The following is a 17,918-nucleotide window of genomic DNA, read 5'->3' as shown; positions in this document are numbered from 1 at the left end:
GTGACACATTATTTCCTGTAGAACCAAAGATTGTGATTACTCCATTTCTGCTTTTGAACAAATAAAACAGCAGATAAAACAGGGAAGATGTGATAATCAGTGTGTTTTAGCATGAAATTGTGAGAGAGAGTGCAAAAAAGCAAATTTCCCAAAGTGTTCAACGACGTCTTTAAGACTCCAGAAGTGAAGCTTGGATTTATCGAATTGAAATCTGGGTTTAGCAACAGGACGCACTTAGCTTTAAGTCTCAGAACTGGACATGAGGAATAAGGAACAACAAAGGTGTTTGCTACAAAATATCACTGAATACATGTGAAGCACTTGTACGAGAGGAAACCAAATTGCAGCTGTTTGTTTTTCTGGGGGAGGAAGGGGAGGTCAGATCTGAAGCAGCATTGTGAGCACGTTGACGGGAACCATCAAAGTGTTGATGAGGAGCTGAGGGGGTTAAAAACCTCCACGCGAGCTCTGAGAAGCAGCTCCGAGAAGAGAGACAAACGGACAAAGACGATGTAAAAGTTTGGTTCAGCTTCATTCAAATATACATCTTAACTTCCACGCGCGCGCACACAAACATACATACATACATACATACAGTCTTCCAAATATGCCAGAAACCAACAACAACAAAAATCCCACAGTTTAAAAAAATAGCCAAAAGTTCTTTGTACACTTACACATAACAACTGGTAACATGAGATCCAAAACCCTGACGTACAACATTCACTCCCAAACTTAAGGTTGTAAGCATCAAGCTACAGTGAGTGCTTTTATAAAAAAAAAAAGAAAAACAAAAAAAAAGAAACACACATGGTCACAGTAGTTCAAATAAAATGGCTCCTTTTTGAATAAATAAACAAATTGTGACAAAACAACCTTCATTACAAACAATCGGCGCGATCAACGTCATCAGATTGGTCGAGACCTAAAAAGAAAGAGAAACCTCCAGAGAGTCGACTACAGCAGCTGTTCCTGCTCCCAGCTCTGACAGAAAGAAAGAGGGGAAGGGGGGGGTCTACAAACACTTTGTGGGTGAATAACCTCTCCTGAACCCACCAACACACGCACACACACACACAAGCTCTCACACGCACACACACACACATACAGCTCATTGCCTCACCTGCTGCACCACATTAAAGGTGAGCCAACAAGAAACCTCCTCGTAAAAAAGAAAAATATTAATAGTAAAACACAGGAAAAGAACCTTAAGAGATGCTGTTGTTTAAAAACTCTTCTTGCACAGTAAAACACAGACCGGCCGCCATCTTTTTTTCTTCTTTTTTTTAAGCTTAAAAATCCAAGTTGTGACTTGGATAAACCATCAACACCTGGTGGCTGAGGATATTTGTCCTCAGCGCCCTCTGACTCCACGTCTGAAGAGTTTTTCCGGTGACTGACGGTTTGTTTCTGTGGGGAGAGTTTGGCGGTCGGAGGTGAAAAAAGTGGAACTGTTGTTTTTTTGTTTTGTTAATGTTTCAGCGAGATCGGCAGGGGTGGTGCAACCCGAGAGGCAGAGCGGGACAGCGAACCTATGAAGGGAGCATTCAATGTTCTTTTTTTTTTTTCGTTTGTTTGTTTGTTTTTCACCTTCTCAAGGAGAAGGAGGAAGTGGAGGTACTAAGAAGAGAGACAGATAAGGACAAAAAGAAGGGATCGATCTCCCAGAATTCATTGTGGCTGGTTGTGGGAGGTCGGTACAAGGGGGATTTACAGAGAAAGAGACAAAGGGAGGTCACTAAGGAGGAGGAGGAGGAGGAGGAGGAGGAGGGAGGAAGGCGAGCAGCAATTTGATTAGAGATTTGTCTCTCATCATCTACTTTACAGAAGGTTTGTTTGTTTTTGTTTTTTTCTTGTTTTCCTCCACATGAGCGGCGGCTTCAGAACTTCTTGGGCCCCCAGGCCGACGCTTGTTTCGGGGCCACGCCTGTTCCAAACGTAGGGAAATCCTCCGCACTGCTCATGTCAGGAGCCTGGAATAAAGAAACAGACCAAAAGAGTTTGATACAGTTCACACAGTGACATAGACACAAGGAAAAACACTGATTTCACCCAATAATATTAAAGGGATAGTTCAACATTTTGGAAAATTGGACCATTTGTCATAATCCCTATAGTCATAGCAGTAGGTTCATTACCTTTAATTGTTGGTGCAAGCTGTTTTTAGAACGGCGGAGCAGAGCCGTGAGCTGCTCAGCGCTACACTACGGAGGCTAATGGGATTTCTTGGTTTCCCTCATCAAACTCATCAAATACACAATCCAACAACTCCAAAACGCTCTCGTGCACAAGTTATGACCTGCACATTCACCACGCTATGAGATAATAACGGAACGTTACGAGACAGAGTTGTTTTAGAGGTAAAGAGACTGCTTGCTGACAAACTGTCCCTGAACGCAACGCGCATCAGCGGTTTTGCATGAATTTACCTCTAAAACAACTCCGTCTCGTAACGTTCTGTTATTATCTCATAGCGTGGTGAATGTGCAGGTCACAACTTGTCCACCAGAGCGTTTTGGAGTTGTTAGATTGTGTATTTGATGAGTTTGATGAGGGAAACCAAGGAATCCCATTAGCCTCCGTAGCGTAGCTCTGAGCAGCTCGTGGCTCTACTCCACCGTTCTAAAAATAGCTTGCACCAACAATTAAAGGTAACGAACCTACTCCTAAAACTATAGGGATTATGGCAATGGGCCAATTTGCCAAAATGTTGAACTATCCCTTTAAATCTTATGGTGTCCCCTGGATTCACTGTCACAAAAAACAAATTCACCTGCATCGTATTTAAAACTAAAAAGGCCTCACCTTGTTCCCTGCTGCGTTCCAGGGGGCGTCCCGCACCACAAAGCCCTTAGCCGGACCCCCGCTGCTGTCGTCCACGCCTCCTGCTCCTCCTCCCCCTCCGTAGCGAGACGGAGGCTTCATGTACGCCGCCAAGGTCTCCGTCTCCGTCACGCTGAGCAACTGAGAGGTAGAGAAGAAAACGCCTCTTTAAAAAACAGCCTGGTTTTTATTCTTTGCCGTGTTACCGAGGTGTTTCTCTGTGTTTGAGCACTCACGTATTCCTCCTCTAAGTTGAGCAGGTGGTCGATGGCGTTGTCGACGGTCTCCGGAAGACCCGTCACAGTCACTTTGTCGGGCTCGTCAGAACCGGGCTGAGGGAACCGGATGTCCACCTGAGAACAGGCACGAGGAGGAGGAGGACGTGGTTATGACAAAGTGGAAAACAACAACAGGTGCAGAGAAGATGCCACCGTGTAACCGAGCGCCGTCTCACCTTGAACTCCTCCATCAGCTTTCGGATGGCTTTGCCGCGGGCTCCGATGATGCGGGCGTGGGTCCGGGGGTCCAGGTGGACGTCCTGACTCACCATCTCCTGCAGCTCGGCCACCAGCTGCTGGATGGCCTGACGCGCCTCCTCCACGTTGCGCTCGTACCCCGAGATCACGATCAGATCCTGGGAGGAGGTGGGAGGAAACACGAGTGATTCAGTGAGATGGAAAAAAAGAAAAAAAAAAGATAATCACGAGTGGATAGAGAGAAGGAAAGGAAGAGGTTTCCCCCGACCTGCTGCTCGTCTCCTTTGTCGGGGAACTGGATGCTGACGTCGTGGTCTTTTCTGATCTGAGAGATGACCGCTCCCTTGCGCCCGATGATCTTGGGGTGAAACTTTGGATCCACCGACAAAGTGACCTTGAAGCTGCGCAGGGCCTGGGAGGACGCAAAGCACAAAGGTTCATCTCTTTTTATTTATTCATTTTTTCATAATTTACATTTTTATTAAAGAAGAAAGAAAGTATGTTGTACCATTTGTAGCTCAAATGGTACAACATACAGAAAACACAAAGGATAAGGTCAGACACAATAACAGAAGTCACAAGAATTCCTGGAAAAATACGTTTGGGATACAGAAAAAAAAACAGTAAATAAAATGTAAAAAAAACATAGATAAATAATAAAGGCGACTACTTAGGCAGGGTGTGAAATTAACTTTTTACCTCATTGGCCATTGGCTAGTGACCTCCAAAAATTTACCGACCAAACATATTTTTCACCGGCCAAATGAAAAAATCATGCCTTGTTTGACTAATTGCCTTACGTTTTTAGTATAAAAATCCAACTTATATTGCTATTTATTAATCCAATTCTGAAAAGCCTGTTATAATGTTCATCTCTGACCCTTTGGACACTGGGACACTGTGGGAGACGGAGACGTAACGTGTAACAAGGTGCGTTTACCCTGTCCTCCTGCTCGGCCTGCAGTTCTTTGACCCTCTCTGCCAGACCCAGTTTGGCTCGGTCCACGTTGGCCACCAGACCCGTCACCTTGATCACATCCAGCTGCTTCTCAGGCTGCGGCACCCAGATGTTCACCTGCACACGGAAAGAAAAAAACACACACGCAGAACAGGAATTAGGACTTGGAAACGCAGTGGGTCCTTTTTTTAACCTGCAGATGTGAATTCTCTCTGTCGGCCAGAAGGTGGCGGCAGATCGTCTGCTGACCTCGTACTCCTCCATCATCTTCCTGATGCCGCTGCCCTTCTGGCCGATGATGTAGCGGTGCAGCTCGTACGACACCTCCACGTCCTCGGTTATGGGCACCAGCGCCTGAGGCGGGGAGGCACAGACGAGATGGTTGTTGGCAGGAAGAGGAAATAAATGACAAAACAAGAATCACATCTGTCACCGAAGGCGGGGGAGAAACATGACGCCTACCAGCAAGGCGGCTTTAGCTGGCTCGCACTTTTCTGCCCTTCCAGAGATAGTGATGATGTCACACTTGCGGGGGACAAACTCCGCCTCGGGACTGACCTCACCGTTCTCCTGCGGTGGAGGCTCCTGACCTGGAGATTTATAATGCAAAGACACACTTTGAATATTGTATTGTATTGTGTCCTAGAGCAAATTATTTACTTGATCAGACTTCAAAAAGATCTGGGGGAAAAACGAATGTGAGAATATTTATGATGTGTTGTGTTTGGTATTTTGTCTTCTGCATATACAGATCACCCCTGGACCTTGAATTGGAACTTTTCAATCTCTGCACTAAAATATGAAAATTATCTATAAATAAAATGTAAAAGAAAAAAAAGGCATTATTTGGTTTGTATGTTTCCTTTTTAAAAAACAACTGTGTTGTATCTGTTAGCAGGTGCTACTTTCTAATCTCTAGTTTACATCCTCTGGTGTCGGCTCTGTCTCTTTGTGCTGCCGTTTTAGTCGCACAGCTGCAGCGACGCTTTTTTTGTTGTGTGTGCATGTGTGTGTGTGTTGTGTTTCTGACCTGAGGCGCTGTCGTCTCTCTCGGGGAACTTGATTTGAACCTCGTGCTCCCTGGTGATGTGCTGGATGCGGCAGCCTTTGGGCCCCATGATGGCACGGTGGTATCGCTGAGGGATGGCCACCTCCACGCTCACCTGGGACTCCTGCTCGGTGAAGAGAGAGGAGACAGCTGGGTTACCATGGCACCGAGGGCACAGATCAACACAGATCGTGTGCAGGAGACTTTGCTCCATCACTTAGTTCTGGATGCAGAAAACCACTGAGCCGGTTGGTTACCGTCGCTACACTAAAACGCTGTGCAGTCAAAATGATACAAAGAGCAAAAACACATTTAAAAGCAGAGATTGTTATTTTTTCTATCTCGAGCGTCTCACCAGGTCCTCGATGATCTCCTGGATGCGTTTCTTGGCGGCCTCCACGCAGTCCTTGGCTCCCTTCAGAGTGACCCGCTGGCTGTTGGCCCCGGTGCGAGGGAAGCTCACCGCCACGCCGCCGTACTCCTCGGCCAGCTCCCGCAGCACCTGGCCTCTCCGGCACACAAAGTAGCGGTGGTGACGGACGTCCACGACCATGCTGTCCTCCACCACGTCGTCCTGGGAAACGGAGGGAACAGAGGAGGAATTAACAGCGGCCTTTAATTACTGGATGTCTTCGGAAAGCTGGCGCGGTCGGTGTGCTTACCAGGTTCTTGACCAGACTCTCCAGCTCCTTCTGAGCCAGACGAACCGCTTCCTCTTTCCCCACGATGGTGATCAGCTCCTGCTCCGTGTCGTCCGGCGACGGGAAGATGATCCGAGCCCCCGTCTTGTCCCGCACGCGGCGGATATTGGCCCCTCCGCGGCCAATCAAGAATTTATGGTATTCTGGTTTCGCCTGCAGCTCGGCTGTGAAGTTGTTGACTTGCTGCAAACAACAGAAAGGAAAGAGGACAGGATGAGGATGTGAGGATTTGCCATCTCCTTCATTTCTCTTCATAGCGGCTCACTTTATTATTAAGCCTTTATTATGAACATGTAAAGTAGTATAAAAGAAACTGACAGAAGACAAAGCAAACGACAAATTAACACAGAAAAAAACAAATAGTTATAGAACAAATAAAATGAATAAATGATATTCATCAACAGTCTTAACATACTCAAAGGGGAGTTGGAAGAAGTAAAAAACATATATACCATAATCCCCTTGTATATATATTAAAAATATAGATATATATAGAAATCTATTCAAAACCTACATTCACCCACGTACAGACCTATTTACATTCATATTCAGACATATACAGTCACATACACACACACATAGTACATGTAAATACACACCAGCCAGCACCTAAATATATATATGCACACAAATCCCAAATCACATACACACATTTACACACTCTCATTCTTCACCCGTCCATGTTCCTGTACCCGGTAGAGATTACCTCCTTATATAACGGGTTATGTTACGACTCTGCTTTAACACCACACTTAATTTATTGTATAATTTTTCACCATAAATTGAGACCTCACTCTCTTTGTATCCACACCTCTCTGCCCACCCCCACCCACCTTCTCCTCAGCCAGCTGCAGCAGCTGTTTCTTGGCCTTCTCCACTTCTCCAGCGGGGCCTCTGATGGTGACCTTGTCCGAGCCGGAGCCCTCTGAGGGGAAGTGGATGTGGACGCCGCCGCAGTCCTCCATGATGGAGCGCACCAGGCAGCCTTTGGAGCCGATCAGAGAGTTGTGCAGTTTGGCGGGGATGGCGACCTCTGCCTCCTTGATGTTGGCCTGGTGGGACGAAGACACGGGTCAGAAGATCAGGAGTTACTCTGACAGACAACAGGATTTGTCAGCAACATAAACTTTAATTTGTCCAGACAGAAAGAGTGAAGAAATGAAGAAGTAGTGAAAGAGAGAGCGATGAAAACGAAGCTGAATTAAAACCAGAGATATGTCCAGTGACTGGCTAATTATCCCTGAAGCCGAAGAGTGTCCCTTTCCAGAGCTTTTAACTACAATCTCATGGCCTTCCATAGCAGATCTAAGTAGTTCCTCTTGTCATCGGAGTTAGCTCACTTCCTATTGTGTTACCAACGTTTCAGATGGATGACAACAGAGTAATTTCCATTTTCCACCCAAAAAAGCTCGGGGAAAAAAATCAAAGTACTTAACATGTTAATTGGAAAACTGGGAACATGAAGGAAAGAAAACAAGTTAAAGTGTTCCTGAAAGAAGCTCAATTGACAAACAGCAGCCGTCGAACTCCTCTCACCAGTTCTCTCTGGATGGCGAGGATTCGTTCTCTTGCCGCCTCACAGTTGTTCTTCTTGCCCGTGATGACGATCATCTCTGAGTTACTGTTCTCTGTCGGGAGGTCGATCTTAGTGTTGGTCTCCTCACGGATCTGGTGGAATAAAAACAACAAGTGTCATCACCACCACACAGCTTTTTAATAATCCAAGTCATTAAAAGAGGATTTGATCAAATTCACTTCAAAGTCTCACCTTTTTTATGTTAGCGCCGCCCTTACCGATGATGTTTTTGTGAAACTGCTTGAAGATGGGAACCGAGAGCGAGAAGCTGTTCTCGATCTGCAAAGACAGACAGCTGTTGGAGTCAAGGGCAGAGACACGGGGACGGACAGAGACAGAGACAGAGACAGGAAGTGAAGGGTCGTACCAGGTCAGCGATGATCTTCTGGAGGAACTTGGCACATTTCTCCACCTCGTTCTTCGGCCCTCTGAGCTGGACGATGTCACTCTTCTGCGCCGGGTCAGGGAAGTTAATGATGACCTGGAGGAGGAGGAGGATGAGATGATGCTCGTCAAATTAAATTACAACTGTTTTATTACTTTTATTATGACTATAAGGTTGAATAAAGTACAGGAAGGAACAGAACATTCACCTCAGGGAACTTATCTCGAACTTCTTTAATCTTTTCTCCCTTCTGGCCGATGATTGTCCGATGAAACTTCTGCTCCACGATCAGGTCTTTGGTTCGCTCGTTCTCCTGGAAACAGGAGAAAAGTGAGAGAGTAATAAATTATAAATGTTTATCTGCTTTATGTCTGAACAGACCCTAAACTTTGAAACGATCCTCACCATCCTCTGGACCATTTCTATGAGTTCCCTTCGTGCCAGCTGGACTCCTTTAGGGTCTCCTTCGATCCGGACCAGACCGCTCCGCTCCGAGTCCTGAGGGATTCGTACTGACACTTTGTACTGCTCCTTGATCCGATTGACTGCAGGGAGGAGGAGGAGGAGGAGGAGGAGGAGGAGGAGGAGGAGGAGGAGGAGGAGGAGGAGAAGGGGGAGGAGGGAGACGTGAGCAGGAAGAGAAAGGCGCTGCGCTCCGATTGATCACATTTGATTAAAAACAAATCCTGTACTGGCCACTTTTTCCAGGTGGAAAAAAGAAGCAGCGGTGGAAGAAGTTCACTCACTGTTGGCGCCGTTCTTTCCGATGAGGTGTCTGTGGAAACGCTGGTCTATGATGACCTCAGTGTAGTCCATCCGCACCAGCTGAGAGACAGAGGAAGATTTAAGATTTGTAAATTAGTGAGTTGTAAGTTGTTTTGGACTGATGATGATGATGAGGTTGGGTTGGAGTGGTTACTCAGAGAAGAGGTCTTTACTATCGCTACTTTCATAAAAAGTAGCGATAGTAAAGACCTTTTGGAAATTCCTTGGAAATTAAGAAAGAATCAATTATTTGTGTGAACTCTACTTGAAATGTAACATCTGTGTGGTTTGGTTTGGTTTGGTTTGGTTTGTCCTCTGTGGAGTATGTTTGCTGGCTATGAGTATGAAATCTGTGTCTTATAGGCTGGGCACCTTAAAGAGGAGCTATGTAGGTCCGGTCGCTTTTCCGCTGTTTTGCTAACCCTCCTCCTGGCCACGTGCATTTGTTTACAACGGAACCGGCGAGAAATCAAACAATGCAGTGGTAGATAACATTATATATCATATATGATGTTACAATGTGTATATTTGTGTAGTTTAATCTGTCATAAACAATAGATTACGGGTTTATGGGGCACGTTTGTGTCGCGGTGCTGCAGAGACGAGAGCTGGAACACCGAGGCAGCGGCCCCGATTTTGCAAAGTTGGTTTTCAGCCAAGAGACGCAATAAGTGACACGCAAGTGGAAAGTTGTCCCTCGTAACAAGTTAAGCCATTTATTAAACCATCACAATTACTCCAAAGCTGTTTAATTCAGTTAAAAATGTAGCATAGTTAAGCTACAAATCCTGCATAGTTCCTCTGTAATTGGTGTATGGTGTATGATTGTAAGGGAGTTGAATCTGTCTTTAGAATAACACAAGTGAAAAACACTCTCAGCTTTAGCTCCACTCTCCAAGTCATCATTAATGAAGCTATCTATTTGTGTGTGTGTGTGTGTGTGTGTGTGTGTGTGTGTGTGTGTGTGTGTGTGTGTGTGTGTGTGTGTGTGTGTGTGTGTGTGCGTGCGCGCGCGCTGACCAGGTCTTTGATGATCTCCTGGATCTGGGCCTGAGCCTGCTCCACCTCCTCTGTCGGCCCCTCCAGGCTGATGCGCTCCTCGCCGTCTGTAAACTCGATGTGAACCTGCACACACACAGAAATGAAGACGCACCGATCAAAGACCCGTCTCTCTCTCTCTCCTTCCCCCCCACCGTTCTGTCGATCCTCCTCCTCAGTGTCACGGCGATCAAACACATCTCAGTCCACGTTACAACAAGCCTCCGCCGTGCTGCCGTCACTTTTTACCTCCTATGTGAGACCTTCTCATTGTTTTCTGTTTTACCTGGTCCCATTTTCTGAGATGCAGAAAAGATGCCACACACTGATATTCTGCTGACGTGGGATTTGTGTTTTATCTCTTTCCTCTCCCTCCTCCTCCTCCTCCTCCTCCTCCTCCACTCTCTCCTCACCCGGGGTAGCTGCTGTGTGATCCGCCCGATGTTCTGTCCCTTCTTGCCGATGATGAAGCGGTGCAGCCAGGCCGGCGCTGTCACCTCCACCACCATCACGCTCTTCGCCTGCACAGAGACCAAAAACCCGTTATTAAAGATTTATTCCATACGAGCGACATCAAGACTTTCCCCTTTTATTTTCCTCTCCTCTCCTCCTCCTCACCTTGGCGTAGACCTGTGTGAGCGCTGGTCCCAGCTTGTCGGGCTCGCCCCTGAGGATGATGGTCTCCGACCCGGAGTCCAGAGGGGGCATCTCCACCGACACCCCCGTGGTCTCCAGGATCTCCTGCAGGGTGTTGCCCTTTGGACCTATGATGTACTTGTGCTGAGACTTCTTCACCTCCACAGAGATGGTGGTGGTCTTCCTCTTCTGCAGGGTGGGCGAGGACAAGATCGTTAAGACACAAATAAACATCCATGGTGAGAGGACGTGCAGCTGGAGGAAACTGGGGGAGATTGAGGATGGATGAGAATATACAACGAGAGACAGAGAGAGAAGCGTGAGACAGGAAACAGGAAGGACAGAGCAGAGAGAGCAGAAAAAGAAGAAGGTGGATTTAAAAGCAGAAAGACAAGAGGAAATAAAGGATGAGAAGAGAGCGAGAGCAGAGAGACTGAGAGAGATTCAAAAGCAAGAAGACTGCAGAGAATTTGTTTTTTGCCTCTCATACATATGCACTAAATCACATTAGCATTCTCATCCTGTTGTTCTCTGGCAAAATCCAATTTTCTCTCCACATTATCTCCGGCTTGCCTATCACCAGCACTCATCTGCTACACACACACATACACACACAAGCACACAAACAGACACACAAACACACACTTCCTCTCCATGTTTCATCTGTCCATCTCTTGTAGTGGCCTGTGACAGAGATAACAGGTTGTCTGACTGCACCAAAGAGCTTTCGTTGCAGATGACGTTTTAAGATCTCGGCCGTCGTGGTAAAAAGTGAGACTGTGGTGAAACCGCAGACGTTTCTATCTGACGTGTGCGTTCTGCCGTTCAGACGCAAACCTGTTCGCTCACAGCAAGGCTTTCTGGGTAACAGCAGCACACATGGCCGAGTGCCTGACATGACGGCGTAAGTGTAGCACAATGAGAGTTGGCATGACTTACTGAGCAAAACACAAGACGGCTGAATGAAGCATGAGCAGGAGGGAATGTAAACAAACAAGCGAGACTTGTCTCACGTGTTCAACTCTTAACCGTTTTTTAATTTTTATATTTGATTTGGCTCCTTGTTTCATTCTTGTTTTTCTTTCTATGCTTTCATTAATATATTTGTACACACTTTACATTTATGCTTTAAAAAAATATCATTTTTATGTTTAGCACTTGTTCTAACAAATATATGGAGAAAAGACAGGAACAAAAAAGAAGCAGAAAGAAGAAGAAATCTGAAGATACAACATTACGTTTTTAAAGTTTAATTTGGCATTTCCAGACACTGGAGACAGTGAATGTGTAGAACAGTGAGACCAAAGCTCTGGATTCAAACTAAAGCTGATCAATTAAATAAAACAAATCAATTCTACTCTCAATAAAACACCAGGTTGAGTCGGATGTAACTGGGATTGTTTGATCTCTGTCCTCCCTGATCAAACGTACCTTGTCGTCGTAGATGGCTCGGATGCGGTTGACCGCCAGGGCGACGGCCTCCTTCTCCCCGGTGATGACGATCTCGTCCTTGGGCAGGCTGGGCGGAGGGATGCTGATGCGGGCGCCCGTCTCCTGGCTCAGCTCCTGCACCAGGCGGTTGTGGGCACCGGCGATGAAGGGGTGGAAAGCCTTCTCCAGAGACAGACGCTCCACCGCCCGCTTGTCCTGGAGAGACGAGGAAGAAGGGAGTCGGAAAACAAGAGTTGAACAAACAGCGGTGTTTTATACAGAAAGAGGCTTCATACTGTATCAACAAGTTTCTGCTTTTCTTCCACCGCCACTCCGACTCACCTGTTCAGCAGAGATGAGGAGGATCTCGTGGCGAGCCTTCTCGATTCCCTCCTTGGTGCCGGTGATGCGGATGTTGGCGCTCGTGTCGTCGGGACGTGGAATAGCGATCTTGGTGGCCGTCTTCAGCTCCAGCTCCTGCAGCTTCTCGCCGTTCTTACCGATGACAAAGCGATGGTGCTCCTTGGGGATGGCCACCGTCGCCGAGGCCTGGGGAGATGTCGGGGGAAACGAGAGCGTGATGTGATTTTATTAGCATCATATGAACCTCTGCTCATAAATTAAGGTTCAATATATCCATAAAACCTGCAACTGTTGATGCAGCAGCTTCAGATTCAGTGCATCTCTCGGTGTGTAAACAAAAACAGAGGTGTTCGACTTTGTGAAGAGGACAGAGTGGGTTTTTTTTCTGTGCTGTTGTATCAATAACTGCAGCTCAGCTAAAGAGTTGGACCTCAGTGCAGCAAATTGAAGTGGAAATCAGCATGTTTGCTGCTGAAGCCCGGAAAAGCCCCCCTTGGGAGCTGACGGTCAATTTTCCGCTCAACTTTTTGTCCTAAACTGACCCGACTGCACAGTGAGTAGTTATTATGTGCAGCTAATACCAACGATCATTGTGTAACTATGGATTGAGCTATCTCCAAAATCTTCAGCTCAGTGATTACGTTTTGTCAGGTTGGATTAAAAAAAATAAATAAATAAAATAAAAGAGCTGACGAGGTAAAAGAAGAATTTAACATCTCTGCAAATACGAAACTGTTCTGCACCTTTTACCAATACGGTGTCAGAAAGTGTACCGAGATACAAAATGCTGAACAAGGCTTTTACAAGTTGTTGCAGTACTTCCCCTCGTGGCGACAGCCTTATGTCTGCCTGTAAGTGTAAAACAAACTTGAAACCATCTGCTCTATTGAACTGAGTAAACTTTTCTAAGCGTAGAGCTGCTGCATTGATGCTAGTTTCACATTTCCTTTCTCATCTCATCAGATATATTGAGCTTATGTCAGCAGAAAGACTGATCCAGTCCAGAAAACAACCCCAGCCATGAACTCAGCACTACACAAATAAGGCTTTAGTTTTACATAAATCCAGTGAACGTACCTGTGTCTGCAGACGAGCCACGATCTCCTTGCGAGCCTTCATGACGGAGTCCAGTTTGCCGGTGACCATGATGGACAGGCCCTGGTCTTTAGCCAGGGACAGCTCGATGTGGGCCCCCGTCCGCTGCATGATGTCCAGGCACACTTTGGCCTCCTCGCCCTCCCCGAACTGGCTGTTGTCCTTGTAGCGACGCTCCTCCAGGGGCACGTGGAACACCTGGGGAGGGGAGAGGGGGGAGGGGGAGGAGAGACCAGGTTCAGATTTCAGACGAGCCTCATTTGATTATTTTCCCTGAGCAGGTGGAACTTATCGAGCTGCTTTACCGGCACTAAAATGGCTCGGGGCAGAAACATTATTGTTATATTGAGGAATAATTTCATTCTTTTTGCATAGACAGCCGACAGTTTGCATATCAGAAACCGTTCACAGGCGAGGCAAACTTCTCTTGCTTCAACATATGAATGCACTCATTTGTAATGTTTTTAACATGTGTGATTGTAATGAATGAGTGTCTGTTTGACCTGGGTGATGACAGAGGCTTTGATGGGCCTGATCTTGCTGCCCCACGCTGACGCCGGCTCCCCGGCCTTCTCCCCTGGTGCTCCCTTCTCCGGCAACGGAGGGAAGGCCTCCAGGTAGGTGGGGATGTAGGCCTCATCCTCCGGGACGCAGCCTGTACCCCCCCCCCACCACAAGAGAAACAAGGGTTAAAATACAGGTGAGGATGGAAAGAGAGAGAGAGAGGAGACAGTATGAATACAAGAAGATTAAACTGAAAAGAGTGAGGCCAGAGAAAATGTGCTGCACACGCATAAAAAAGGCAGGAGGAGAAAATCTAAATCTGTTTCTCTCCAGCTGATAGGTGGACAACCACAGTCTGAAAATAAATCCTCAGGAACTCGTTTAAAAACATACAAGCAGATGCAGGTTACCTGTAATCTCCTGGTCCTTGAGGCCGCTGCGATGCTCCGCAAAGCTCTCCGGGGTCAACACTGCCACTGAGCTCATGGTTCAAGACTTATTCCGCTATTCCACTGAGGGAGGGAGGGACAAAGTGCAAAAAATATGAATAAATCAAACCCTATAATCTCTGAGGAGGAGGTTTACCTGCTTTATGTGCCTGGAAATGTCTTATTCATTTAAATACTGACTGGCACAAAGTCACTGAAAACACTGACTGAACCTTTTTTTTTTTTTAAGTTGTCTCTCTCATGATCTTCTCCTCTCCTTTGGATACACTGTTTTATATTCTCCAGTCTTGCTTTTCCACAAACCCCAGTGGATCGGCGCTGCCTCTGTGGCATTGCTACAGTGCACCGATGCAGCACCCTTCACCTGAGCTGTGCTCCAATTAACACCTTACAAGCCTCAGACAAACACACAGCGGTACTAAGCCTCGGAGGACGGCCGGGGCTGGGGGGGGGTTATCACAAGTCACACTCCAGGAGCCGTCCTCCTCCTCCTCCTGGACCAAAAAAAAACCACAACAACTGCTGCTCACATTCCTCGTGGTGCAGCATCACAGGATCTCAGCTTCATGTTACTACGGCGGCACAAACAAGTCGTTCCTGATCATGTTGAGCAAAACAATCCCAAAAAAATAAATCTGCTGATCTTTGCACTGCTCCACTGACTGCGAGACCAATATCAGGAAAACAAAGACGGCCCTGTGATTTCTGGAGAACGGATACTGATAAAAAAAAAAAAGCTATTGAAAGTTTAAAAGCACATATTTATAAGACCCTCGTGAAAACTAGGCTCCAATTAACAGTAGATGAAGGAAATCAAACGTGATATCTTCCATCTCTCACTTGTTTTCCTGTTTCCTCCCATTAAACTGTAGTAATGTTTGAAAATGCTTCGTTTTTTTGGAATATATTTATAGCAAAGATGTTTTTCTCATTCATAAACAGCCATGCAAATTTATCTGTGGATCTGCTGTGGGATGTTTCTGGCTGAGCACACAAGTGACTTTGTCTTATTATCTAAAAATCTGTGAAAAGTCCCAGTAGGCCTGTTTCTCCTGAATCATTACTATTTGCTCCCAGTGTGTATTCAGATCATAAGCAGCACGTGAAATTTGTTCCTGCCTTTAAAGATGCTGCCTGACCCCTTCCTAAAATGTACTGCAGTACAAAAAAAAAAGAACAAGACACTTCTTAAAGGATAATAACAATAGATTGATAGATAGAAACACAGTGTATGAACTATGAGCTCAGGCAGAGTTAGCTTTAATCTACCTGCACTGCATAAACCTTACCTGCAAAAGGTCAATTGCCAGAGAGTCCGTCCAGTTAGCGGCTACCGTAGGCGCTTCAGTGTGAGTGTGTGTTTCAGCTCCTGGATGCACAGCAGGAAAGAAAAAAGAAAGAAATGACTAAAGAGTGAACACTGTAAATCATAAAAGCTCCACAGCTCCGAGCCTGGGTTAATACTGTAGACACCCACACTGCACTGCACCTTGTACTGTCTGGTCTGATTCACTCTCCTCCTGCTCCCTCCCCTCCCCTCTCCTCTTCCTCATCTCTCCGCCACTGGTCCCTCCTTTATAGTTTTACAAATTCAACTCATGACCACATGATTTGACTTTTCACTGCATTTTGGAGAGTTAAGAAAAAGTGCCACTCTTTTGCTATCTGTATAACAAATCTCTACAATGATTGAAATTTGGTTTGAATTGTAGTGTAGCGCTTCAAGCTCCATAGAGAGCAAATATTCCAGCTACAATTTGGAGAAAACACATATAAAAACAATCAGGAAGACAGATTCAAATCATAATATTCATATTTGATGCTCTGATTTGTCTCCTATTTGAAAACCTGCTATCTATTGCCTTTATTTATAATTTTCTTCAGTGAGGAGGTGGAACAAACTGATGTGTTACAGTGATAAACAGGCTGAAAAGGGCACATTAAAATAATCTTATAGCTGCTGCAGTGAAAACAAAAGAGTGAAAAGGTTCGACGGGAGCAGTGGTGGAATAAAATTAGCACATTAACCCAGGTATTATACACTTAGAGCTACTTTCGACTTCTACATCACTACATTTCAGGGGCAAATATACTGTAAGTGCTCTTTACTCCACATATGGCTGCTACTTACTATGCAGGAGAAGACTGTGCTGCAAACACAATCTCTTATGTACAGCAAAAAGACTAATATTAGCTCCACCTAATACATCAGTAAAAGCCTACGTCCACATAGTGAGTGTAACTACAAGGTAGTAGTCGTAGTTTATTTTGGTCTTATGCACATTTAGTTTAAAAAAAAAATCAACAATCAGTTATTAATCTTCCTTCCAGACTATATTCAATCAAACTTATAAGTCCATAACGATTGCATTATGCTGAAAAGGAGAAGCAGCTTCTGCATACAGCATCACCTGCTTTCATTTTCCTACTTTAAGTGTATTTTAGAGGATTTTTATGCATGTATTTGGTTGTTGTTTTAAGATATTCTCAGGCTGTCTGTGTTTTGCAATTTATACATATGATGGCTTTCAATTCCTCTTCCACCATTGAGGAACTAATAGTAAAAAAAAAAAAAAAAGAAAAGTCTGCAATCGTGAAACATCGCACCCCCCATCCGCCACACACCACAGTGTTAGATAGTTTGCCCGTAATTTGCACATGAATCCAAATAAAGGCGAGAAACTTGAGGCAAACAAAGAGACCACCACCACTGGCTGCTGGCTTCACTGCAGCTTGGCAGCGACTGAGCCCATCAATATCAATACCGCCGTGTTGCCCAGTTTGGCACCAAATAAACACGAATTATAGCCGGCGAGGTTAATCCAGCAGCCGTGCACGGTCGCAGGCTGTAAAGGAGCCCGATGAACGCTGCTGCTCTCTCCGGCCGAGCCGTGTGTTTCACAGCTAAGCTGGAGGAGGAGGAGGAGGAGGAGGCAGCGCTGCATGGCTGCTGCCGCTGCTGCCGCTGTTAGCTCGGAGGCTAACTCATCCTCCTGCTAACGATGGAAACAACACAAGCCACAAGGAGCTTTCTTTTTTCCCCCTTTTTTTTCAAACAATAGTGAGGAGCTGTGTTCGCTAAGCTAAGCTAGCACGCATCACTATAGGCTCCGACCTCAGCCGGAGATGATTAGGGCGCAAGGACTTTCTGATAATCGGCTAAAAAAACACACACACACACACAAGCCGGGCTCCAGCAGCTCGTTAGCTCCGGGGGCGCTAACCTTGCTAACCCCGGCGGCCGTTACTCGCTACACAGCCGAGCCGGCTTTCCTCCGCAGCCCGGCTTCCCCCCCACACAATGTTTACATTTAGATAAGATAAGAGCGAAGGTAAATATAAAAAACAAAAAACAAATAGAGCAGTCCTACCTTTCAGAGAGAAAATATAGCAGAGGGTGTGTGTGTGTGTTTGACAGGTGATGGTGTAAACACAGATGTGATTGGTCTACGAGCATTTCCTCTGCCGGCGCATTGATACGAGGATGCGCTGCGGCTCACAAGAGTATAAAGCAAATGCCGCAGTATCCTGCGCAACAGGAACATCCAAGTCAAATAGATCCACCTTGTGTTTACCTCCGTCCTGCTCGCGCTGCCGCTTCACTCGGCTGGAAAAGACCCAGATGTGGTTTACCGATCGGTAATCGATGGATTAAATAATGCGTGAAGAT

General features: G+C 46.0%; 1 protein-coding gene across 1 annotated transcript; it reads right to left on the bottom strand.

Moving 5' to 3' along the window:
* Positions 1–28: 28 nt before the first annotated feature.
* hdlbpb (high density lipoprotein binding protein b) lies at positions 29–17,673 on the bottom strand. The gene is made up of 28 exons (XM_083992968.1): positions 17,620–17,673; positions 15,538–15,617; positions 14,210–14,311; positions 13,799–13,950; positions 13,278–13,493; positions 12,180–12,386; positions 11,838–12,053; positions 10,389–10,595; positions 10,184–10,291; positions 9,753–9,857; positions 8,714–8,792; positions 8,373–8,512; positions 8,176–8,280; positions 7,950–8,063; positions 7,775–7,861; positions 7,543–7,674; positions 6,840–7,058; positions 5,968–6,189; positions 5,661–5,879; positions 5,288–5,429; positions 4,720–4,847; positions 4,507–4,611; positions 4,240–4,374; positions 3,568–3,711; positions 3,278–3,457; positions 3,060–3,176; positions 2,806–2,964; positions 29–1,973 (listed from the first exon to the last, which is right to left on the bottom strand). The coding sequence occupies exons 3-28, from the start codon at positions 14,283–14,285 to the stop codon at positions 1,881–1,883; spliced, it is 3,807 nt and encodes a 1,268-aa protein (XP_083849094.1). The 5' UTR covers positions 14,286–14,311; positions 15,538–15,617; positions 17,620–17,673; the 3' UTR covers positions 29–1,880.
* Between the last annotated feature and the right edge of the window lie 245 nt (positions 17,674–17,918).

Source organism: Trachurus trachurus (assembly GCF_905171665.1).
Source record: "Trachurus trachurus genome assembly, chromosome: 18".
In the NCBI taxonomy this organism is placed as follows: domain Eukaryota; kingdom Metazoa; phylum Chordata; class Actinopteri; order Carangiformes; family Carangidae; genus Trachurus; species Trachurus trachurus.
This window is presented reverse-complemented; position numbering and strand designations above follow the sequence as displayed.